Source organism: Euleptes europaea, chromosome 6 (assembly GCF_029931775.1).
Source record: "Euleptes europaea isolate rEulEur1 chromosome 6, rEulEur1.hap1, whole genome shotgun sequence".
NCBI classification, from domain to species: Eukaryota; Metazoa; Chordata; class Lepidosauria; order Squamata; family Sphaerodactylidae; genus Euleptes; species Euleptes europaea.
In genome coordinates, this window is record NC_079317.1 from 41,772,452 (window position 1) to 41,798,622 (window position 26,171).

At 42.1% G+C, this 26,171-nt stretch overlaps 1 protein-coding gene across 1 annotated transcript in view; it reads right to left on the minus strand.

Moving 5' to 3' along the window:
• The window catches only part of SCFD1 (sec1 family domain containing 1), a 59,228-nt gene that overhangs the window by 7,679 nt on the left and 25,378 nt on the right, over positions 1-26,171 (minus strand). The window contains exons 15-20 of the mRNA XM_056850689.1: positions 20,083-20,179; positions 15,365-15,435; positions 13,403-13,482; positions 10,864-10,926; positions 10,173-10,248; positions 6,637-6,690 (exon numbers count right to left, since the gene is read on the minus strand). Of these exons, the coding sequence (XP_056706667.1) occupies positions 6,637-6,690; positions 10,173-10,248; positions 10,864-10,926; positions 13,403-13,482; positions 15,365-15,435; positions 20,083-20,179 (441 nt within the window). The remainder of the gene's footprint in view (positions 1-6,636; positions 6,691-10,172; positions 10,249-10,863; positions 10,927-13,402; positions 13,483-15,364; positions 15,436-20,082; positions 20,180-26,171) is intronic.

Sequence of the window (26,171 nt, forward strand, 5' to 3'; positions counted from 1 at the left end):
AAACCTTCCAAAATATGCTAGTTGCACATTATGTTCTAGTTACGAAGCAATATGGAAAAATCCCAAGATACGACTAGTTTTAGAGATTCACAACTCCTCAAAAGGAACATTATTTATTTTTGCTTCACACATGTAATGGCAACAAATGGTAAGAAGATACGCCAGTCAAAATTGCTATTCATCATTAAACACACTCGTATTATTCAACTGCATGATTTATGAGCACCATTAAAACAAAACTAAGTCTGTTTACAAAATTTGGAATTACAACTCCATTTTTTAAAATGCTGACATTATGATGAAATGAAAGATTTTTCCTTCCTCAAAGACATGCTCAATATTTTCACTGGCGAGTATCATCATTTTTTCTGTCTACTTTCAGTTACTTTAATCACATTAAGAAAAAAAATAAGAAGTAAAATAGAGTTTAACTTACCTGTAACTGTTGTTCATCTGGTGGTCTTCTATGCAGGGGCACATTGGGGGACTGTGCAGGCGCAGGCCAGCCACGGATAAGATTTGTCAGCTTCTAGCAAAAACGAAAGTGAGAGTGCTCCCCCTCCCCTCGGGGCATGTAGCCTCCCCGCCCAACAGTCACATGACCCAGGGGGAGGGAGCACTCTCCCCTCCAGTTCTCCAACCTGCCGCCACGGAACCACCCACGTGTATTGCGGAGAGGTCCCACAGCGGGGAAGGAGGGAGGGATGTGTGCCTGCATAGAAGACCACCAGATGAACAACAGTTACAGGTAAGTGAAACTCTGTTTTCATCTGCGTGGCTTCTATGCAGTCCCACATTGGGAGTGTAGCAAGCTCAGTTGCCCGGATGGTGGGTGTGGGACAGTCACCGTTACAATGACTACAAGACGGCAAGTCCCACTGCCACCTCTCCAGATGAATGCACGTCGACCGCATAGTGCTTCATGAAAGTAGAGGGGGTTGACGACATCGCCGCTTGACAGATGTCTCGGAGGTCAATTTTAAGCGAAAAGGCGACGGAGGCAGCGTAAGCTCTTGTGGAGTGTGCCTTGACCATGTCTGGGCAATCCACGTCCGCACTCTCCTAAGACAGTCTAATGGCTGAGGTAATCCACCTGGACAGGGTCTGCTGGGAGGCTCGGTGACCTTTACGGTGGTCGCTACAGCACTAACATAATGTTTTTCCTGCAAACAAGTTTCTTTGTAATAAGAAGAGATGGCCCTCCGTACATTTAAAAGAACAGAGCCCTCTCCGCATCGGAAGAAGGGGTCGGCCATAACACGGGTAAAACAATACCCTGTGTAGAGGAAAACTCAGATTTCAACACCACTTAATCAGCGTGAAATTAGTAACCGGTGAGGAACGACGAAGAGCCGCTAATTCTCTGACACAACTGGCCGAGGTAACTGTGGCCAGGCAGGCAGTCTCATAGGATAGCAAAGAGAGGCCCCCGGTGGCCAAAGGCTCAGATGGTGTTTTATGAGTTGGGACAACATGAAGGGAAAAACTCCACTGAGGAACAGGTGGAGATACCCGGGGATAGAGGTTGATATGTCCCCGTAAAAAACACTTCTGTGAGTCTGTGTGTGAAAAAAAAAAAAACCACAGAAAGGAGAGTCCAACTCAGCGTGACGGGCCAAACAGAAGTCGAGGGATTGAACAGTCCAGCATCAATAAACATACGAGGTAGTCAGAAAGTGACAACAGGAGAGAAGCATACAAACCATTGTCAGCAGCCCACAGGGAAAAACGTTTCCGCTTGGCATCAAGAAAAAAGTCTCGAGGACAACTTAATGGGGTGCAGCAGCACCTGAGCCACCCTATCTCACCATAGATTACATAAAATTCTCCATGTTGCCATCTTGATTCTGGAAGAAATGTGAGAATATCTTGAGGAGGAACAGTACTCCCTTGAGTCAGGGGCATTAGAATTGTGAACTGAGATCCCCTGGGCCGGATGGTGCCACCAGGGTGCCACTTGTCCTGTCCGTCTAGATCTTGGCCAGAACCTTGCCCGGTAAGGGGAAGGGGGGGGATCAACCAAGTTATTTGGAATGCGTCCCTCATGGAGCTTGGGCTCTCCCCCGCTCTGGAGCACAATTGAGGACACACTGAATTGTGCTGAGTCACAAGAGATACATTTGCGGGGTGCCCCAGATTAGGAAGAGCTAATGGAGACAACGTGAGTCTACAGTGATAACTTGCGAAGTCTACGAGGATGTTACTCGTGCCTGCGATGTGAATGGCAGTGACAGTGGAGCCATATGTTATGGCCAGTCCCAGACTGCGATGGCTTGTGTGCACAGCACATGGACCTTGTGCCGCCCTGTTTGTGCTGGGCGTTGCTGTCCGTTGTGACCTGAACCTGTCGATCCTCGAGGACCCCTGCAGAGGAGCAGAGAGGAAGCCCAATAGAATGAAGCTCAAAAGAAAAAAGTTAATGTGCAGGGTAGACTCTTGAGCAGGCCATAGACCATGGGCCTTAAGAGCCGTACAATAAGGTCCCGACCCTGATAAGGAGGTGTCAGGAACAAATGAGTCTGTAGAGCAGGTGTTTGAAAGGCGACACCAGTCAAGAGGACCACCAGTCCAAGAGGCAATAACCAATGTATAGACAGATTTTTGTATTGAGGGTCAATGTTCAGCTGGAGTGCTGTCAGAGAACTGAGTGCGCAAGGGGAGCATCCGCAGACAAGCAAAGGCAACAACTGCAGTGGAGAATCCATGAGTCTCAAGTAGAGAATTGTAGGGGTCATTTGGGACCTTTCCTAGAACAGGTTAACTATCTTTCAAATGGAGCGTATTCCCTGTATTAGATGGTAAGCTCTAGCTGTGGCCAGGTGCAGGTGGGTACCATGAAACTATGGCCTCAGAAGATGTCAAAGGAGACTTTTACAGTTGACCAGGAGACCCAGGTCGGTTAGGACGGAAAATAAAAACTGCCCAAGGACTTAGCGGTTATCCTTCTTGAGACGATCAAGAAAGGCATCGTTTAATCGCTGAAGAGCGAGGTGCCCTCAAGGGGTGGTTTCCCAGTACGCGACGGAGGTGCCCTCAAGGGCAAGGTGCTAGATACACGACTGAATGTCATACGGAAGGGTGGACTGGTTAAGTCAGCATGCCTCCGGAGGACTATGGACGAGGCCATGACCTTGCTGGAAGGGTCTGCAATGTGACGCGCCGCAATAAACTGCTGTCTGTCGAAAGTCATGTTTATGCTCTGAGTGGTTTAGTGTGATGGGCGTTGACCCTCTGGTAGGATACTAATTTGAGATTAAATTCCATCCCAGAGGGGATATTAGTATCTGGCCATGATTGCCATGAAATGGAAATGTGAAGACCAATGGCACTGTAAGTATAAACATTCCTGGGTAAAGACTCCAGTCTGCGTCCCTCCCGGTTAGGGCAAGGAATGTGAACACGATTTATATTTGCCCGACAGGGCTTCGACCACCAGAAAATTTGGGACAGGCTACTGGTACGGAAATTCACCGTCCTCACGGCGGATCTTGTAAAGGTTCTCAATTCCTCTGTTGAAGAGGGAATCAAAAATGGCTTGGTCCGATTGGAATCCACCGCCTCCAAATGCTTGTATCATTGGAAGGACCACAGGACCTGCTTCAGAGAAAAGTAATATATCCATGATGGTTGTCATCCGAGACGCCAGGGAGGGAATATATATTAGAACCTTAGCCAGACGGATCAATTCTACATATAATCTCACATCCCCCGGAGGGGATGTGATTTAGTATCTCCTGCAATGTCCACAGGTGAGGGTTGCGAGGTGCGGAATTCCGTGTCAGAGACCTGAGTAGCCGTTGCATCGGACTCAGAATGGACCATATCCTTTAATGTAGAAGGAGACCCTAGCTGGAAGAGTCTCCAGGGGGAGTCTTTGCCTCAGCAACGTACGGTTCCGAGAAGGCTCTGAGAACGTAGGCTCCGAGAACGAAGGCGACGAGAGGCCGTGGGCGCCAAGGTCGCCGAGAGGCCATGGGCGCCGAGAGGCCGTAGGTGCTGAGAGGCCGTGGGCGCCAAGAGGGCCGAGAGGCCGTGGGCGCTGAGAGGCTGTAGGTGCCGAGAAGCTGTAGGCGCCACTTGTCAAAGTCGGAATAGCAACACCCTTATGCGGCTGCAAAAGGAATTGAGTGCGGAGCTGTTGCTCATCCTGGGTCCCGCTCTGAACAGGAGCAGAGGGGCTAACCAGGGTATCCTGGGACCAGGACATCCTGGGACCCGCTCTGGACAGGCAGAGGGGTTAACCAGGGAATCATGAGAAGGCGAGTCCTCCAGAACAATTGGTGGAGTCAGGTGACTCAAAGAGACGTCGAAGACCACCGACAAACAGCGCCGAGGTGATGACGACCCTGATCGGCACCAAGGAGACTTCGAGGAAGACCGACGCCGAGGCGCTCTGCACTGAGGGAAGTTCGATGTCCAAAGACATCGAGGCCCTCATTGCCGAGGAGGTCGAAGGCGCTCTGCGCCGAGGGATGTTCGACGTCGACTGACGTCGAGGCCCTCGCTTTTGAGGAGAGTCCGACTGATGGCGTCGAGGTGACTTCGACGGAGATTGGGACGACGGTCTGAAGGAGCCGGGGCAAGGGACTTGGCTGGTAGAATGATCAACTTGGACGTCTTAATGACCGAAGGTCGGATTTAGCATGCTTAGACGTACCTCCATCGTCCAGCCGAGCGCCCTGAGGAGAGGTTTCTTCTTGGGCTCCATGGAAGTCTGTCCTGTAGGGCCAAGCCTTTTTAGAAGTGCCTTCTCCGGCGTCCAGACGAAGGGTTCAGACGATCAGTACAGCCCTTCAGTGCTCTGAGGGTGGAATGAACGTGTCGTTCCCTCAGGCAAAGGAGGCAAACCTTGTGGCAATAAGTCTTCGCATTTTGGTGTCACAGGAACGACACTGATTGAAAAGTGGAGCCTTCTTAGATTCCATTCAGTAATAGCAGAAGAAGAGAAGCTATAGACACATTCTCTCTCAGTGGCGGCAGAAAGAGAACTGGAGGGGAGAGTGCTCCCTCCCCCTGGGTCATGTGACTGTTGGGCGGGGAGGGGGAGCACTCTCACTTTCGTTTTTGCTAGAAGCTGACAAATCTTATCCATGGCTGGCCTGCACAGTCCCCCAATGTGGGACTGCATAGAAGCCATGCAGATGAACTTCAGTTATGTTTTTCACCATTTTGAACATTATAACGGTGGTTATTCTACAATATAAAAAATTATGGGATTCAGCAAGACATCTGTGGGTAGAAACACATTTCTGCATTCACAGCCACTATGGACACAGATCTTGATTAATATCTGCATCTACGCCAGGCTGTTTATCCAGTCCACACTGAATAAACTATTTCTGATGAGGATGTATACTATGGGCTACTAGCAATTAATGTAAGCCACCCAAATTGTACCCAAGCCAAAATGTACAGAAGAGAAACTTTAGCAGCTTTTCTGTATATTCTTTTCAGTCATTAGCTTTTTTCATTTATGAAATAGGGAGGCTAAAACCCCTATGAATTAAAAAAGGATCCAATTCTTCAAGCTTTTGTGATAGCAAAACACAGGAAGTCATAGCATTCACAAAAGGAACACTTTTCAACAAACCTCCTGCAACTCTCTTGAATATACTAGAAGGGCCATTTGCAGCCTGTCTAAGGATCCCAATGATTTTTTGCTCCATATATTAGGTCTCTCAAATGAAAACGAAATGTCAAAGACCTCTGAATTCCTTAAGAAGTACTGCAATTTAAATATGATCAACTGAAAAGTGCCTTGCTTGTTTAAATGATCTGGGGAATTATGGCTTTGACAGGACTACGGGGCAACATAAAAATAATGCTATATTTATAAAATGATATGAACAGGGAATCCTTGTACACCCAAACGTATCTTCTTCCTTTAAACATCTTAGGTAAAAACATATACAGGCATTTGTTTCTACTTTTAAAATCATTTGTTAATTCTATATATTTTTTTTAAAAGCTTAATTCACCTGAAGGAAGCAAAATTTATTGTTGTATCTTGCTAAGACATTAACTGCCTTAAGAGTTAACTGATTTTTTTTTTGGTTGCATACTTGAGTTCCCCAAAACAATTGTCCTTCAGATGGAGTTCCTAGCTCCCTGGGAGCTGCTTTTACATGATTTGGTCCCATATGGCTGAGTGCGACAGATGCAACCATATCAGCAGGGCATACCCTGTGGTTCTTTCCCATGGAATCTGCACTCTTGTGGTATGAGTGTGCATATCCACATATGTACAGAAAGACAAATGAAATTTTATGGGAGTGGAAATGGGCTCCTGAAAATTATATGGTGCCTTGTACACTTGTTGAAAGCTTACGAACTATCTGGCATTGTTTGCTTCAAGCCACCAACTGCCATCATAGGCCAGATGATGGCTGGGCTCAGAGCAGAAAGCATTGAGGATGCGCTTTCGACACTTATCAGCTGCCCAGTGGCTGCACAGCAGGGCGGGGAGTGGGGAGGATGGGACTTCCTTTTCCCTGTGAATAATCAGGTCCCCTGATTATTACACCAAAAATACAAAATACCCATAGTTCATTCCTACTGTGTTAAACGGTTAATACTTAAGAGTTTGCATATTACAATTTTACAGACATTTCAGACTTTTGTGTTAGTTGTACTTACAGGATTTGATTTCATCTCCATAAGGTTGTCTAAAATACGGGTGACTGGTAGATTCTGTGAAAGAGATTGTACAATTCAAGTCAACTACAGAAAATGTTTACATGTAGCACAAAACAGGTACAGTCATGACCAGTTTATTTTTCACATTGTTAGTGGAGCTTTTTTTAAATAAAAATGGGCCGTTTTATTATTATTTTATTATTATTTCCATCTTTATTACTGTTGCCCTGCCAGATTTCCCTTAACTAGACTAAAATCCTACCATTAGAATGTAACTTCCTTAGAACATGGGCGAAAGAGATAATGCTGCAGTGCCGCAGTCGTCTTGCTTGTGATCTTCCTGGAGGCACCTGGTTGGCCAGTGTGTGAACAAACTGCTGGACTTGATGGTCCTTGGTCTGATCCAGCATGGCTTTTCTTATGTTCTTATGAGACATTTTAGAATGTAATGAGGAAACCACTAACAAGGTCACTAAAAAAATCAATATGTATTATTTAGACAGTGTTGAAATGAATGGCTGTTCAAGGGCCTCTGCACATCCCTAAGATGTTTCTGTATATAAAGAGTGATTACTAATTTTTCCTTTGGGTTGCAGCCCCTCATGCCACATTGTATGCTGCTTGACAAGATCCTCTGAGCTTCAGGAGCGGCTTTTTGTCTTCCTCACGAAACGGTATGCATGGCCCAAGTCTCAGATGCTGAGAAACCCAGAGCATTTCTTGGAGCTCTCTGCTGATCAAAAGGACTACAAGTCTGTCCACTCTATAACATGCCTCAGAGAAGCAAGATGACAACACTTTGTCTCACTTTTTCTGTATATGTGCATTTGCCCTGAATGAGAGACATTTTATAATTTTATAATAAATAAATGTTATAATAAATAAAGCAGGTGCTAGTCTAGGACTAATGACAAGATATTCACATCAGCTTTTAGTCTGCTTTCATCAGGGTACTGTATGTTCAGATTTCCTGCTTGGAGAAAAGGTGACGCTTGTGGATATAACATTGGCTGCTCCTTGTTTCCTTGACATCTTAGCTAAACAATGTTCAAAAGGATAGAACTTGCATGAAGTTGCAGGTCAATTAATCACCTCCCCAGTTTTAACAATATTTTTATATGCAGAGAAATAATTCTGAATATGATAGGAGGGTTGTGATGAATGGCAAACGTGGAAGCCTTCGTTGAGCTTTTGATGTATGAGAACAGCAGGGGTTTCTTTTAATTGTATCTCTGTTCACTTTTTTAAACACGCTAGGAACAACACAAAGAGCGCATTCCTGAGGTAGGGGGCCGAATCGCCTTAGGAGGAGACATGACCCCAACACTGGCATCAGTGCCACTTGCACCATGCAAACTGGCATGGAAGCTGGCATAGTGCCACTTGCGCTGTCCTGTTGGACAGCCGCGGCAGCACGGCCCTCGGATGCCAGCTTGGCCTCCTGCCGGCATCCTGCCAGTGCAAGTCCTCATGTCAGTATCCTGGGAGGCATTCCCAGGTCATTTCTGGGGGTAGAGCTGCCAATAGGCAGCTTCCTAACCCCTTTCAGCCCAGGAATTCCCTTTTTTAACAGCCGAGCTGTGCCAGCTTTTAGTTGGCGCAGCATCACTGTTCTCTATGGGATTTCCGTCCCCTTTAAAAAAATTTTTTGGGAAATGCCCTTCCCCCCCCCCTGCAGTGCCTGCGAAACCTCTGTGGAGGCGCGGTGGTGGCAGTGCGGCCACACCATCCCCGGTTGCTGAAGGTTTCAGGAATGGGCCAAAATTGCTCAGGAGCCACACAGAACTTACAGTTTGGCAATCCTTTGCATAAAAATAATGTTCTTAAACAATCTAAGTCTGTAATCTTGGTAATAAATGCTTATCTAGCTGTAATATGAAATATCATTTTATTCAAAGATGTGTTACCTGTGCAACTTACTTCATGGTTATGGTAAAAGTCTATAAACCTGCTTAATTAAATAACTTATTTAGAACATTTTTATGCTACCTGCCCACCCAAACAGGGTCCTCACGGTGGCAAACATGAAAATATATGAACATTCAAACAGCATTTAAAATAATACCTAAAACAGTTCAATGAAAATATATAAAAACATGTAAACACACAACACTAAAACCAGGGAGGTGGGCCAGTATCAATTATTGGGGGTATGCCAAACAAAACAAGTCTTCACCAACTGGAAGACAACAACAGGAGACAGAAAAAACTCTCTGAGATGGGGGTTCCAAAGCTTTGGAGCCATGACCAAGAAAGCCCTTCCTTTCTCAGATTGCCTCAGATGGCAGGGGCACCCAAAGCAGGGGCTCCGAATATTTATTTATTTATTTATTTTAAAGAAACAAAAGGAAGAAATAAGAATAAGGGGAAAGAACTCATAATCCTACACCTAAATAATCCTACACCTAAATTTTAAAAAGCAGAAACAAAAATATAACAACAGTGGTGGAAGATCTACATTTATGTTTCTACACCAGAGTGGTGTAGTGTTTCTACACCAGCATGGTGTAGTTAGTGGTAAAGAGCGGTGGTTTGGAGTAGTGGACTCTGATCTGGAGAACCGGGTTTGATTCCCCACTCCTCCACATGAGCGGCGGAGGCTAATCTGGTGAACTGGATTTGTTTCCCCACTCCTACACATGAAGCCAGCTGGGTGACCTTGGGCAAGTCATGTTCTCCCAGCCTCACCTACCTCACAGGGTGTCTGTTGTGGGGAGGGGAAGGTGATTGTAAACTGGTTTGAGTCTGCCTTAAGTGGTAGAGAAAGTCGGCATATAAAAACCAACTCTTCTCTTCTTCTATAAAAGGCTTTCAAATATCTAAAAATAAGCCCATATGCAATTGTTTCTATAACTCATGAGTTCAAATATTTATAGAGTTCAAAGGTCCTCAATCCACTGATTTACTGGAGGTGGGCATTTATCTTTCCAGTGTTGTAATACAAGTGTTTTAGCTGTAGTAGGGACACGGAGGGTCCATTTTTGTTGACCAAGGGTTAGCCTCCAAGAGACCGACAGATAGTTTAAAAGTACACAAGCATCTGAAGATGACTGGAGTGGATGTGTAGGTTCATATGGGAGAAGGTGGTCCTTAAATTATGCTGGCCCCAAGTCATATAGGACTTTAAAAGTCAATATCAGCATCTTGAATTGAACCTGGAACAAAATTGGAAGCCAGCATAGACGGAACAAGACCTGTGTGATATGATCCCCATGGCACTCCAGTCAATACTCTGGCTGCAAGATACTGTGCCATCTGTATCTTCCAGACAGTCTTCAAGGGCAGCCCCATGTAGGGCACTTTGCTTTAATGTAACCTGGATGTTACCAAGGCAGGCACCACAGTGGCAAGATATTTCCTGTCCAGGAAGGGCCACAGCTGATTTACCTGCCAAAGCTGGTGAAAAGCACCCCTAGCTTCCACCACCACCTGTTTATTCAACAGGAAGCCAGGGTCCAGCAGCACACCCAAACTAAGAACCTGATCCTTTAGGGGGAGTGCAACCCCATCCAGATAAACTATACTGTCAAACACACCTGTTGTTTGAGTACTAGATTCTTGACTCCTTCCATCACAAACTGTGATCCTGTATTCATGACACGTGAAAAAAGGCTGCAACATAAAAACAACAACATCATGCATGATTTTGTTTGCTTTCATGCATCTAAGAAGAATGTTATGATGAACTGGTCCTCATTGTACTTCACGAGTTAAAATACTGAAACTGTACAGTACAAAATGTGAATACTACAAAATTTGTTTTCTATTCTATATTGATTATTAGTACCTGTGAAAGATTAGAAAAATGATTCTATACAGTTAGCATTGTTGCATGGAAATTACTGTGGGATCTCGCTTGGACCAATGTAAATGCTTTGAAGGCCCTGTGTTATAATGAACCACCTACTAAAAGAGAGAGGTCTGGTGGTGAGCAGATCTGAACATTTCTCCTCTGATGGATGCCAGTTTATTCATCTCGGTACTGTGATTTAAAACAATTATTAGCCTGTGTAATAGAGCTACTGCCTAATTTATATAAAACAATAACCTGATTTCTATGTAATGTATATGCCTCAGCATGATCAGAAGAATATGAAAGAACACTTCTGAATAACATTTTGTCAAATTAAAAAAATAATGTTCAAACAGTCAGCACTTAAGCAGTTAACAATAAAAAATCACCTCAGACTTTGAAGTTGGGGTAACAAAATGCAGTTTGTAACTCACCCCAATGACTTGGCTGCACTGTTTCCATAGGAAGCTGGAGTTGAAGCCATTTTGGCAAATGCTCTGTGAAATAAGTAAATCAATATCTAAATGCTTAATTTATTTTCATCAGTGTACAAGCATATTATCGCTTCTCATGAATGAAACATTCATTTTCAAAATTCAGCCTGTCTAGCAATCCAAGGGTTCTTACTTCACATCCAAACATTAGTAGACACGCTCCAAACAACATCTGTCTCTCCCTTCACTGACAAAATAATGCTCCCACATTTCACTCTACTAAAGTAAACGATTCCGAGTTCCAAGTTCCAGAATACAGCATTTGAAATAGAATGATCTATTTCAACAGAGCATCCAAAACAAAGGGCCAAAGGGGATGGGGCGGAGGAAGAAAAGAATTTGAAAACATTATATTTTCCAGAGACAACTAAAGTTGTTGAGATCATCTAATCTGTGATCTTGTGTCACTCTGGTTACCATAAGATAAATAGTTAGTGAATTTCCACTTCTTTCTGTTTTGGATTTTTAAAAGCCACAGTACATGATCTGTTTGGCTCAGAAACCTTATACTCCAAATCTGGATGTTTGCAGACATATGATCAACCCATGGAAAATGGAGTAGTCTCAAAAAATACTGAATCTGGCTGCCGCTCCACAACCCTGAGTGTATCTAGCCTTCACGGTAGTCCCAAAAAACACTTTCTGCTGCAAGTTAAAAAAAAAAAGGAGACCTGACAGAAAATCTAGTAGAAGGTATTTAAGGGTGAGTTTTGCTATATCTTCCTTCTCTTGTCTGAGTGGGTGGGTGGGGGGAAGTGGCAGCAAATTATAATATTTGCCAGTTTAAAATGGTACAAATTGAGTATCCCTTATCTGGACTGCTTGGGACCAGAAGTGGTCCGTATTTCGGATCTTTCCATATTTTGAAATATTTGCATATACAGAATGAGATATCTTGGGGGTGGGACCCAAGTCTAAACATGAAATTCATTTATGTTTTATATACACATTATACACATAGCTTGAATGAAATTTTAAACAATATTTTTAATAATTGAGTACATTGAATAATCAGAAAGCATATTGGAGTGCTGCTGAGGGCCTGTGAGTAATGCTTGTGTGTCGGTTCAAAAAGTCTGGTTTTCGGGTCAGTCCAGATATTGGATATCCGGATAAGGGATACTCAACCTGTATAGCCAAAGTAAACTATGAAAATAAAAAAGAATGGCAGGATTTTCTCAAAATATTATTCCCAGTAATGTTACATATCTAGGGGCTGAGCCCATGTCTTGCTATTGCTATAAAGAAGCATTAATAAAACAACTTGTTCTAAAGGATTATGGCCAAACTAAAAAGATGGATCTAAAGATACTCTTCTACATAGAAAAGAAGTTCTTCTTTGAGCAGAAAATACCTTTGGATCCAAACTCTGGATCCAAATTTAAACATATGGCCTATTAAATATTTAATATCACGTTCTCTTACAACTCTGTTTTCTTCTTGTCTAACATTCTGTTAGATATCAAGCCAATGACATGGGTTTATTTCATTTATTTATTTATGCTCCTTTTCCCATTAAAAATGGTCAAGTAAGTGAAATTATAAAACCACAATTTTAAATTTCCACAGGACGAATACTAGGAATTTTAATCATATTAATATAAGAAATAACAACAATGGCAGATCCTAACTACAATGAGTGGAGTTCTGTTCATGGGGTGGGCCTTTCCTTCTCCATCTTCCTCTCCCTTGCAGTCCTGTGTGAAGCCAAAAAGGTGCTCTTGAGAGTTTGGGGAATCCGGAATGTTGCAGAAATTTGAGGGGTGGTGCTGCACAAGAACAAATCGCTTTTATCCACACATGGGCACCTTGGGAATCAAGTCAATAACCAATTAAAATATGAGCTGAGATTGCCAAAATTTAGACTAGGCTACTTGATGGCATTCAATCCACTATGTTTTGCCTCCTGTCAAAAGAGGGCAGGCATCTTCTTTGTTAGTCTTTAGGTGTCATCGTAAAGTGGTCTTTTTCCAGAGCACATTTGCTGGCTGATGTCATAGGCATTTACGTGAAGATTACTGTCTGGCAAGTGAAGACTTAGAGCCGAACTAAATGTGATGGTGGCCACTGGTCCATCTTGTGGCTGCTGGTGCCATTTTAGAAAAAGTTGTAGTAGCTACAGAGGGTTGTTTCTATACCTGAAAAGGCACAGAGGGGAACAAGAGCTCCTGAGGCTGCTGCACCTTGCACCTGACCTGGGTGGAGGCTTCATGGCAACTTTAAAGAACTACAGCTGCTTCTAAAATGGCATTGTTGGCCACTTGATGGACCGGCGGCCACCATCATGTTTAGTTTGGTGCCCCATTAGCTGGCATTAATAGTGATCCATTCCAAAACATTTATTTGTGAAAGAAAGCCTAGCACACACCCACTTCATTCCATTGGATATCAGCTATGTGGACAAGGACAAGAAAAATTTAAATCTTAAGTGTTTTGCAACCTACTATTTCCAAGTTTTATTAAAACAAAATCAACTTACTTCCATTGCTTAATATAGTTTAAGGGGTTAAGATTGCATCCTGCATCTGTCAGTGCTTTTTTGTACTGTTCCAAATCTGCCTGGAATCAAATAGGAGATTTGAAATTTGTTACACGTCTTATAAATAGTGGAATCAATCAAATATTTTGACCCTGGGCACAGAAATGAAGCAAATGCTCGTTATAGTTTAAACAAGCATGAACATGAAAAGACGACAGTATATGTAAGCTGTATATGAAACTGCAAATCAAGAAGACGTGTTGAAGTAAGAAAAAAAGGCATTCACTTTTAACGTAACTTTACAATGCCTGAATTTGGACTAATCCTTAGTAGATAAATGTCTCAGATAATCCTGAAGTATGAAATTGAAATTCAATACGTAATCCTCAAACACAGATATTGTTTTAAAAGTTCTTTTAAAAAACCTAAATGGTTTATCATGTATAAAGGTAATACTGCTTTATACTATATGAATTAAATGCAAGTAAAAGCATAAAGATCTATTTACAGATACAGATTTCTGGCACAGTATCTTAAAACATCCATATTAAAATACAAGAATACACAATAAAAACCCAGTTTATATGTAAAAATGAATGCTTGGAAGGAAGTTAGGCTGGATTTCTTTTCTCTGACGTACTACTATTCTGTGCAGAGGCCTGTTTTTCTACATTTGGTAGTTTTCAGACATGGGATTTTCCACCTACAGATGGGACATTCCCAGGAAGGCTGTACTCCAGTTTTTCTGCTTGTGCAGATCAGCCCAGAGGAACTCTGATATACTGCTCCAGCAGATTAACATGGCTACCCTGTGGGAATTACTCATACAGGCCAGCCTCTAAACATCTACATTAGGCTTGCCTGGACCCTATGTGATTCCCGCCACCCCCGCCTTTAACAGCAGGCATTATGTCCCATTTTGAAACTATGGTTACTGCAAAATATTCATCAATTTCAACATGAACCATGTTTAGCTGAAAGCAAGTGTTTGTAATATGTTTAGCTGCCGAGGGAGGGGGAGATTTACGTAGGGAAAGGGGAAGAATCCCCACCATGAGTCTGTAGCAGGCTTTTGATGTACAGATAAGATGTACAGTGGCTTCAGGCCACTGAGACGTTATAAAGCTAACTGCAAAGTTAATCGGCAAATTCTGAGGATACCTGCCAAGGCAAAATGGGAAAGATTGGGAACATCTTTGACAACTGCATAACATTTAAACTGCATACCTATTCCCTCATGATGAATACCTATTCTCTCCTGGATCAGAGGAGCATACCTATTATCTTAGGTGCTGTGGAACACAGGCAGGATGGTGCTGCTGCAGTCATCTTGTTTGGGAGCTTCCTAGAGGCACCTGGTTGGCCACTGTGTGAACAGACTGCTGGACTTGATGGGCCTTGGTCTGATCCAGCAGGGCTTTTCTTATGTTCTTATGTAAGCTAAGCTTTCCTTTTCCTTTCCTGTTACAAGTATAAAGTGTGGGCTTGGCCAGAGATGTAGGCCTTTGGCATGAGCCAAAGGGCAACAGCTAAAGAACTCTTGATTCGTGGCTTGCAGCCCAGGGCCTTGGATGAGGTGGCTCGATGATTCTAGGACCAGCCCGACGTTGCTTGTTCTCTTGTTTGTTTAAATTGTGTTGTTGCACTGTTATGAGCCATTTTGGTCCCCACTTGATAGAAAAATGGGGCATAAATACCTAAATAAAATCTGTTTTTCTGCATGGAAAATGTACCCACCCTGCTCTTTGCTCTCAACCACCTTTCTTACAGTTCCTTCATCATAAAACATGACAGAGCAGGTGGGGGGAAAGAGCTCCAGAAAAAAAATGAGAACAATGTCTCATATGTTACTAGAAACAGTATTCAACGTAAGAAATATTTTGGAAACAGCCAGTATGTCATAAAATTGAACAAACACTTGTTTCATTAAAAGAAAGAAAAAATGAAAGAAAGAAACCATACCTCAGAAGGCAACTGTACAGAACTTATGTAATAGATCAAAAACAGTCGCATCTTGTCTTCTGCAGTTCCCGCTATAAGGAGAAAAGGTTTGCTCTTATTCTCTAAAATTAAACTGTTAATTCAGGTGTACTTAACATTGTTACAAAAATGTATCTTAGAGAAGAAAACAAATTTAGAAAGGTGGGTGTAGTGGCTATGGGGTGAGAGAGAGAGAGGAGGGAAGGCTCAGCGGCAGCCACCTTCTGGACTGAATATCCAGTACTCTGCTCTGGCTTCCCTGATAGGTCCTCCACTTACCCCATTGCGTGTCCAATGCAACTGTGCGACTGCGTGTCCAATGCAACTGTGCGACTGGAGACAGGAATGGTGAAGGTGGAGGCAAAGGTATGTCTTGCTTCCATTACCTTGTGGCTCAAACTAAATCTTAACCCTCAAGGCCTGTTGCCTTTGATCTTGCAGGACAACTTCCAGTCCTTATGGCTTAAGGTAGTTTACAACAAAATAGAAAAGCTGGGCTTCTCTCCACTCTCCTTGTCGGCACAGGGTAAAGATCAGGCGATATGCCTTCTGAAGCAAAGGGTGAATGACATAGAATGTCAGGCAGATCTTGGGAGATCACCGCTTTTCCTATCACCTGAAAAATCTAGATACAGTCTCCCATGCAGCATATCTTTCCCAATTAGAACTTATCAATCATAGGAAAGCTTTCACCCTCGCTAGGTGCCTGGTCTTACCATCAGCAGTATTGGAGGGAAGCTATAAGAAGGTCCCTATAGCAGAAAGGCGTTGCCCTTGTGGGTCAGGGAATATAGAAACTTCAGAACATGTCTTGATCCGCTGTTCGCTCTACCAAGAAGACCACACAAGGGCTCTTTCCCCTTTGCTTAACACTTTCCCTGATCAACCAGACAAGTTTCTAGCTAAGAAGCTCCTAACTGATGAAAAATCACAGTTTACACTCTTGACTGCTAAATTTTGCACTGCAGCTATTAAAGTACATGGTATCCTGACAGGATAAGAGTAGCAGAAATACTTTTTACTCAAAATATTAAGGGGGTCACACCAAGTTATACGATGTTTATATAAATTTTATTCATACATGCAATATGTAATTTTTAGGCTTAGATTATTTATAGTATTAGTAGCTGTTGTGGTGGTTTTCTTACTATTTGTTGTGGCTGTTGTTTTTTCTGCTGGTCGGTGACCGTATTAATAAATTATTATTATTATCACACAAGTTAGGAATGATGGGCCCTTAACAGGATGCTTATTTGTCACACTAAAATAAGCTTTCTTCCCTAAGCCAAATAAAAGCCTGGTTAAGCTGATGCTCTGTTCTATAGCCACAAAATCCCTATCCACAAGGGGGGGGGGAACATTGAAAAAACCCTTCTTAAGGTGAGGCTGGCTCACCCCCTCCCATCCAGGGGAGTACTATAGACTCTGACTGGTTGACAATCACTTGGGTTTGCAAGAGGCCTAAATCACAAGGATTGGTTTAGAGCTCTGGAAAAGAGGCGGGACTTTTAAGGATGATTGCCACAGTGGGTTATACATTTTTAAAATAAATGACAAAATTAAGATACAAATCAATGTACTGTATTATGGATCTTATATTATAAGATCTAATATAATATAATAATACTGAAATTTTAAAGTCTGGGAAAGATTGATATTTCTCCATGAATAGCAGTAGAAGAGCCACAGCCAAAAGTACACAAGCAGTACCTGGACAAGCTTGAAATACGGAAGCAACAATTTGAAGGGACTAGGTGGGGGTAGGTGGAGACAGCAGTCAGGGTGGGGATGAGCGCAGTGCAAAGGCTGGGCAGTAGGTGGGGAGAGTAGCAAGGATGGGGTAGATTGATGGGAAAAAGTGAGGGGAAGAGATGCACCCTCTACACAAGTTTCTTGAGGGTCCTTACTTGTGGAACCATAATACTTGCTCTAGTCCGGGCCATATGCCAGGACATATAAAATGGATGCCAAGGCAGAGGTGGGTAGGGTTGCAGTCAAGAAATTCGAACCATCAGTTCCAGTTGGTCAGGGGAGTTAGACAAGGTTGCCTTCTGGCTCCTTTATTGTTTAATTTATATTTGAATGATTTAGCAGCGAATTTTCAAGACGTTTGTCTAACCCAACGAAGCTAGCAAACCATAGTATTCCAATCTTGCTTTATGCTGACAATGCAGTTCTTTTGTCTCATACCTGAGTTGGATTGCAAAGATCATTACAAATTTTTTCTGAGTATTGTTTTTGGGAAGATTTTTCAATAAATTACCACAAATCAAAACTATGATCTTCTCTAAGAAGAGAAAGCTGCCCTCTTTCCATTGGGTACTAGATGGCATTGATGTTGATCAGGTTATAATGTTTACTTGTCTTGGTATTCTCTTTTCTTATAATCTGAGATGGAGCTTCCACCAAAAGGCTGTGTCTAATAAAATCAAACCTGGTTTTGGGGCAATTGTTAATTATCCCTGGAGCGATTCAAGTTTTTAATCTAAAAATTATTCCAACTATTCTTTTTGGTGCTGCTATTTGGACAACTGCTGTTAATGAGTCTTTAGAGCGTCCTCTGCTTCAGTTTTTATGGAGGCTGTTAAATGCCCCTATGTGCATCACTGCAACCCAATCCTTTTTCTTTTCACTTCATTTATCTAACTGTCTGAATGAAGGATGCCCTGATAGTTTTTAATCTTTACAAGCAATACCAAAATCCTTCAGTTCTTGGCACCACACTGGTAAGTGAAAAGCAATTTTGAATGCCAGAAGCAAAATGGATTAACTCTGAGCTCAAATAAAAAGGGAACTGGCACAGCTAGAATGTACAGCAATTGAGCCAGCTGAATTTTTCCCTTTCTTTTGAAGTTATTAGGATAGGGGAGCTGAATATGTTTCCTTTCTTATTAAACCAGTATCTTAAATAGCTGCATGAGAACCCTGACATTTAGTATCTATTTTCAGTAAAAAAGCGGGTTTAAAAAGATTCACCCTCCATAAAATTCAAGAAAAGCAGAAATATATAAATAGTCGAAACTAACACGACTAACATTATAGATGCATGCTATTCCACAGCAAAGAAAGATACTGCCTCCACCTAGACATTATTACTTTTTCAGAGCATAGGAACACCTTTCCATCTGCTCCTGCGACAGTACTGAAATAACATAATGATGACAGTGGAGAACTGCTGGAATGGATATAACATTTTTATAGGGTAGGGAAAGCCTGTTCCCTTTCTTAAAAACAAAATGAGATGTACAGGCTCCACTACTGAATTGGAAGCATCACCTAAGTTTTTTTTTATAATAAATGAAATAATGAAAGGTCCTTGAAACGGAAATTAGTACTGCATGGGAAGGTAGACAGGTATGTTAGAGGGTTTTTTGTTTTTTTTGTTTTTTGCACAATGGCATATGGCCACATTCTGCTATGCTAAGTATACACTGACTTTTTTCAGTGAAAGAACAAAATTGTAGTGCCTCAGTGCAATTTGTGCTTCCACTTAAAAACTCAAATTTCAGAGTCCACTGGGCCATAATAATTGTCAGTCATTGTTAAAAACTAGCCAATAGTCTTCAGAAATGTATACAGAGCATAGGCAGGGGTCCCGAACCTTTCTGAGCCTGCAGGCACCTTTGGAATTCTGACAAGGTCGTAGGCGTAACCACAAAATGGTCATCATGAGAAAGGAAGCCCACAGAGGAAGCCCAAGTGCAAAGGACAAGAGGAGTAATTAAAAAAAACTGGGAGAAAAGAGCGAAAGAGAGACAGATTCAACTCTGAAGTGGCAGCTGCCACCCAAAAAAATATTTTAATCTGCACAGCCAGTCAGATCCTCAGAGGCCAATCAGAAGCCCTGCTGGGCAGGAGCCCCACCTGGCCACATCCACTTTCTAAAAACACTTGGTGAGCCCCAAGAAAGGTGTCAGCAGGCACCAAGGCAACCATGGGCACTATACTGGGGACCCATGGCAATATAGAGAGTCAGGTACATGTGGTGAATATCAGATGGTTGTGTATGTAGAAAACATTTGCAAGCAGCTCAGAAAAGCCGACACTGAAGCGGTACATGTTCAGCTGCCATGGGAAAAGCACAAGATAGACACTCTGGAAGGGTTTCCTCTCAAGCGTGTATAGATCAGCATGGATTCCATGTCCAATCCTGCAGTAAGCTAGGTGAGTTTCCTTTCTGAGTGAGAAGGAAATCAGGCAAAGTTGCCTCTTCTTGTTCATCCCTTGGTGGAGTTTCCATAGGTGCAAGAGGCTTGTGTTAGTGAAAGACAAATGTGGGATCAATTTTGCTCAGTCCCCACTGCGTACTGGAGCTGCCCCGTGCTTTGAGGAATTTTTGTCTACAAGGCTCCTCTGACCATAGCGTTAGCTTTCAGACAGTTTCAGAGGGTGGCTGTGGGCAACAGGAACTGGGAAAGATGAGTGTCCACAAGTGCCGTCTGCTCACAGTTATTAACATCTAACCTATTGTTTATAAGAACAGAAGTCCATAAACATAACTACTCTATTCCAGTGAATTGTAAAAGGCATATATGAGTAAAGAACATATGAAATACTGACTCACACCTTTGGTTTATCTACCTCAAGCAGCCACGGCTTTGCAACAACTCAGTCAGAAGTCTTTGACTAACTTAGCTTGCCTGTATGCCAACATTCTTCAGAATGTTAGGTTTACAGTAAATCCCGTTTTCCACACTTACCATCAGGGTCAGAAATCATGTCCAAAAGTGATTTATCCAATGTGGACTTGCTCATGATTTTTTCTTCACATTCAAAATACACATCTAGTTTACGTGCCTGTTGACAAAATCATAACAACAAATTGTTAAAATTACACTCTGTAGTTCAGGGATTCCCAACTTTTTTTCAGCCAGTAGGCACTGTGGAATTCTGATAAAGTTGGTGGACACAGCCACAAAATGGTTGCTGCAGGAGGAGGAGCCAGCCACAAAATGGCTGCCATAGCTTACCTTCAGTCATATAATGAAGATCTTTGTGTTGCGGTGGCAGCTGCTGTCAATGCAACATTTTTTTTAAAAAAAACTGCACAACCAATCAAATCTCCAATGGCCAACAGCCCCACTCGGCCCCGCCCACTTTCTGTAGACACTTGGAGGGTACCAAGAAAGGTGTGGGAGGGTGCCAGGGCACCCATAGGCACCACATTGTAGACCACTGCTGTAGCTAGTACAAAAATATTATGTGGTTAAGCTTCACCAGTTGATCTGCCTCATAACCCCTGGCTTCAGAGGTGAGGTGGATGGAAACCAGAGACAGGGCTTTTTCAGTAGTGGCATCTCACTTACGGAATCCCCTTCCCCTTGAAGATTGCATGGCGCCTATATTGCTTTCTTTTAGGTACCAGACCAAAATGTTTCTGTTCCCCAGGCTTTTAATTAAGGGGAAAGCACTGTTTTAGTCTGGAAACTTATTTTAAGGTGTCTGTGGCCTGTTTTTATGGTATTTGTTTTTATGCTAGGATTCCCGCCCCCCCCCCCAATGCTGGATTTTAATTAACATATTTTATTGTTTTGTTTTTACTATTTTTATTTTGTAAGATACCTTGGCTAAATTCCTGAAGAGGAAGAATTTTTTTAAAGTAACTAAATAAATACATTTTGCTTTTCTTAATACATTAACAAAGCATTCCTAAGGAGAGTTGCTCCAGTCTAAGCCCACCGAAATGAATGGGATTAGACTGGAGTAACTCTCCTTAGGAATGCACTGTAAAACATGTAAAACAAAATTTCTAATGATGAACATGAGATTCATCATGTTTAGATATTATTTCACTTTGTGTTATTTCACTTTGAGCATTTCTCTTCCCAGAGAAATTGGGAGTAAAGATTGGGAGTAAATTTTGGGATCAAGTTTATATGCTCCTTCCTTCTTTCTCTCTGAGTAGGGGAAAACAAATGGCAGAACTGGGAGATTTTTCAGTTCAGCTAATCGCTGGTATGCACAGCGAGAATGAAAAAGTAGTGTTCAACAGACCCTGAAATCCTTCATATGAAAGAATTTTAATATTATATTACACACAAACTAAAATGAATACAGCAGGAGTAAAATACACCAGTACCTTTTACTAAAGCCATTCTCTTCAGACACACTTGGTTTTGAGGTGAACACAGACACTAGCACTGATCTCAGTAACAACAGAAATTGGCACAAGCTGTGCATACCTTCATTTCTCCGTGATGTCAAGTTGTTTTCCCCTGCCTCAAATTTTGTCTCTAGTTCCAGTAAGAGAAGTATTTGGGATTTTCCAAAAAAGCTTTTCATAAAATGGAAATATTACCCTCTAGATTAAAATCAGACTAGATACCAAACATACAAATGTGGAATTGTACAAATTATGCCATAAATCTTTAAGTGCTCTACCAGAATATGCTATTTTAAAAAATGTAGCCGTTCGAAGATTTAAAAATAGGAAAGCTTAAATGGGGGGAAAGATGCACCACAACTGCTTAATGAGTTATCTAGGTTGATTATTTCAAGTAATAGTAGAAACAAGTCTCCATTATAGACAGCTAAAATCTATTTATAATACCCATGAACACATGAAGCTGCCTTATACTGAATCAGACCCATGGCCCATCAGTCAGTATTGTCTACTCAGACTGGCAGCGGCTCTCCAGGGTCTTAGGCTGAGGTCTTTCACATCATCTACTTGCCTAGTCCCTTTAACTGGAGATGCCGGGGATTGAACCTGGCGCCTTCTGAATGCCAAGCAGTTGCTCTGCCCCAGAGCCATGGCCCCTCCCCTGGGAATATACCTAGCATGTACATCCTTACTGGTGGTAAAGCAACGCTATACAACTCTTAATATTAGAATTGTGCTAAATAAACAAATGACATTAGAATGATGCTAAGGTAGACTCTGCCTTAATGTCAAGCTATTTCCTGAAATAAACTTATTTAAAAAAATAAGGTACCGGATGAATCAGCATTATCACTTCTGATAATCATTATGACAAAATGACTGCCAAAATGACAAAATTCAATATAAATAAGAGTAAAATCCGGAAATACTACATTCTAAAGTTGTGGTCTTCTGCTGCTGCATATCAGTAAAATAAACAGAAATGCCTCAAACAATAGTATGAAGAATGCTTCCAGCAAAAGCACTGCTATAATGTTATCCTTGAATCTATTTAATTCTAGCTACTTCCCAACGGCCACTGGCCAAGCTCTCAACAGCTTAAATAATTAACTTAATACAGGGTTTCATTTCTTCTAAACTTAACCAATAAACATTGGTAATGTATCTTGGGAAATGTGTGTTCTTTCCAGCATTTAGCTCAACCCTTAAATATGACAAAAAACTGCCAGGGCCCATGAGCTGGTTATTAATCTCACATTTCCTCGTGCTGTGGCTTCGAAAATGTGGAAAGCAGCTGTAAACTGGGCACTATAGATAATGGTGTGAGGGAATGACTGAAACATTATTATATATTAAGCGGGCATTATTGTATCAGGTAATGTCACAGAACGTCAATACAGAAACTAGAAACATTTCTCACTTATTGTTACAGCTGCAATTCTGTATACCGTTATTCTCGCCTAAGAAATAATGAAGTCAAGCCTGCACACTGATGTGAACACCAGTAAAAGCTGAAGCAGGATCAAACCCCTTAGTTCAGATTTAAGGTAACCCACAAAAGAAAGGTAGGAGATAAAATGTAATAACGGTATTTTGTTGTTGTTTTGATTTAAGGTAAATACAAAATCTACATCTATGGACATAGATACCAAAGAACCAGAAGCTGGACTTGAAAGTGGTGATGAATACATCCTGAACTGCTGGATGCAATTTTGCTGTATACAGCAATATTGCTCTCTATGCATCTCAAACAATAAATTATCAACGGCCTAATCCTTGTTACATTTACCGTTGGTCTGATTTACTTAAAAGATTACTATTTAAAGATGAACAGTACTCTAATTTCCCTTTTCCAGCTCCAATTACAAAAGAGAAATCTGAAAAACTGCTTACTCCAGACAGGCCTGCTCATCAGTTAACATAATCTGGGAATGCCCATCTATGAGCCCCACTCAAAGCGATGCAGATGGCCATTAAGGAGAGCACTTCCCGGAAGGTGCCCCACCTTATTAGCTTCAGGCACCAGGGTAAAAATCTGTTTTCACTTATATATTTGGAGGAGTTGCTGACAAGAGTTATTTTGGGGGGTTCAGGGTTATCTTCTGTTAGATTTCACTGTCAACAACTAATGGTTTTAATTATATTGTGATTTTAACTAGATGTATTGTTTTGGTGACTCCTTGGGGTCACTGCTGGCTTTGTAAGCTCCAGCTAAGTATCCAGGATACAAATGCTTAAATACTTTCAGAATAAACAAAAGAAGATGACCCTAACAACTTATTTCACCTTCACAGTGTCAAAACCATCTAATTCAGCAATGACATCTGGCTTCTGTGTCTTGGAAGGGGAAGACCGTTAATCATACAAATATTACCCAACCACATCCTGCCTTGGAACTTAACTGGTGTTCAATTTTGGCTTGCCACCACTTTCCCGGAAAAGGGAGATGTCAAGGCACCAGGTAGTGACTCAATATTACCAACTGGCATTAGTTTATATGGAAATACTGCACAATTCCTCAGTTATCTAATAAAGTTGTCACAAAATGTTCCACATCCAAACACTGCAGGAGATATACAATATGGTTGTGAAGCGCAGAGAAAAAATAAGTGTCAGTAGTCTGACAATTACCACAAATGCTTTCGATTATTATTAAGAAGTGCCACCCAAACAATGCAGTGGTGTTGCTTTTGGTAACATAGGCTAGACTTCTGGAGACAGAAGAAATCATTCAACACACTGCACCTATTAATAGACATGCAGTTATTCTCAATGAAGTTCAGTAAAATAAGTGGAAAATAGATTACTGGATTAGTTATTTCGGTTTTCATACTTGCTCTGCTCATACCACTATGAGATACTAGCCTGGCCTTTTGCCTACACTTTTCATTTGTTTGTTACTGTTCAAAAGACCAGATTGATTTGACAGAACATTGGCTGAAGACCAGTCAAATTTATGGATTAGATAAAAACCACAGCGAAGTTGTCCTTCATTTTGAGGAAAATACAAGTTACAACTGCTTTTAATGCTACATGGTATGCCCCCCCCAGAAGTAAACATCATACTATGTAGACTACTATAGTAACTGAGGAGCAAGGAAGCTGATGTCTGTTAATTGTGATTTGAATGGCGGAATCTCACCCTCACAGGACTGCTGGGAAGAGGAAGGCCACTGGGGCTGCCCCTGACATGGCTAGTGGGAAAAAGCTGAGCAAGATATAGCCTCTCTGGCTCCCAGCTGAGAAGGAAGTAGAGTTAGGGGAGCGGAGACAGAATAGGACAGCGTTCAACCTCCCTCCATCTGAGGCCAAGGCAAAGTGCTTCAGTCAAGTTTAGACCTTAGCACACAATGGCTGCTGCATGGCACCTGAGAAAAACAATAACACTACTAACACAACAGTGTGTATCCAGCACATTCTAAACATTTCACATAAATTATCCCAACAGATATTTTATAACCATTCTTTGATGTTTGCTGACAGGGGACTGAAGGTGCCTAGGAACACCGAGTGAGCTCAAAGCAGAATAGAGGACTGAACTGCAGATTTTCCAGCTTACACACTTACTGTACAATCCTGTGCATGGTTATTCCACTGAAAGAAATGTGCTGAGAATGCGGTAACTCTACATAGGATCATACTGCTAGCCACATAGCTACTCCAGCTCTGAAAAATCTTCTAGATATAGTGAGTATCTGCTAACTTTTCACAAGTCTATAGTGAGTTGGCTAAAGTTTGAGAGGAAAAAAGGTGGGACTACGTAATTCAGCATATAAACTTCTCTCCTGAATATCTTTCCTCCTCCTTTTGGTCTTTAAGGTGCTACTTTAAGGTGCTACTAAGTGTAAAGTGATGAATACTGGGGCAAAAAATCCCAACTTCACATATACACTGATGGGATCTGTGCTGGCAGCGACAGACCAAGAAAGGGATCTTGGGGTGGTAGTGGATATCTTAATGAAGATGTCAACCCAGTGTGCGGCTGCTGTAAAAAAGGCAAATTCCATGCTGGCCATAATTAGACGAGGAATAGAGAATAAAACTGCTGATATCATACTGCCCTTGTACAAATCTATGGTGAGACCGCACTTGGAATACTGTGTACAGTTCTGGTCACCACACCTAAAAAAGGATATTACAGAGCTTGAGAAGGTGCAGAAAAGAGCAACTAAAATGATTAGGGGACTAGAGCAACTGTCCTATGGGGAGCGGTTAAGACGCTTAGGGCTGTTTAGCTTGGAAAGAAGGCGGCTGAGGGGAGACATGATAGACGTTTTTCTCCCTCTCCCATAATAGTAGAACGCGGGGTCATCTGCTAAAGCTGGAGGGTGAGAGATTCAAAACAGATAAAAGGAAGTATTTTTTCACACAATGCATAGTTAAATTGTGGAACTCCCTGCCCCAGGATGTGGTGATGGCTGCCAGCTTGGAGGGCTTTAAGAGGGGAGTGGACATATTCATGGAGGAAAGGGGTATTCATGGCTATTAGTTAGAATGGATACTAGTCATGCTGCATACCTATTCTCTCTAGTATCAGAGGAGCATGCCTATTATTTTGGGTGCGGTGGAACACAGGCAGGATGGTGCTGCTGCACTCGTCTTGTTTGTGGTTTCCTAGAGGCACCTGGTTGGCCACTGTGTGAACAGACTGCTGGACTTGATGGGCCTTGGTCTGATCCAGCAGGG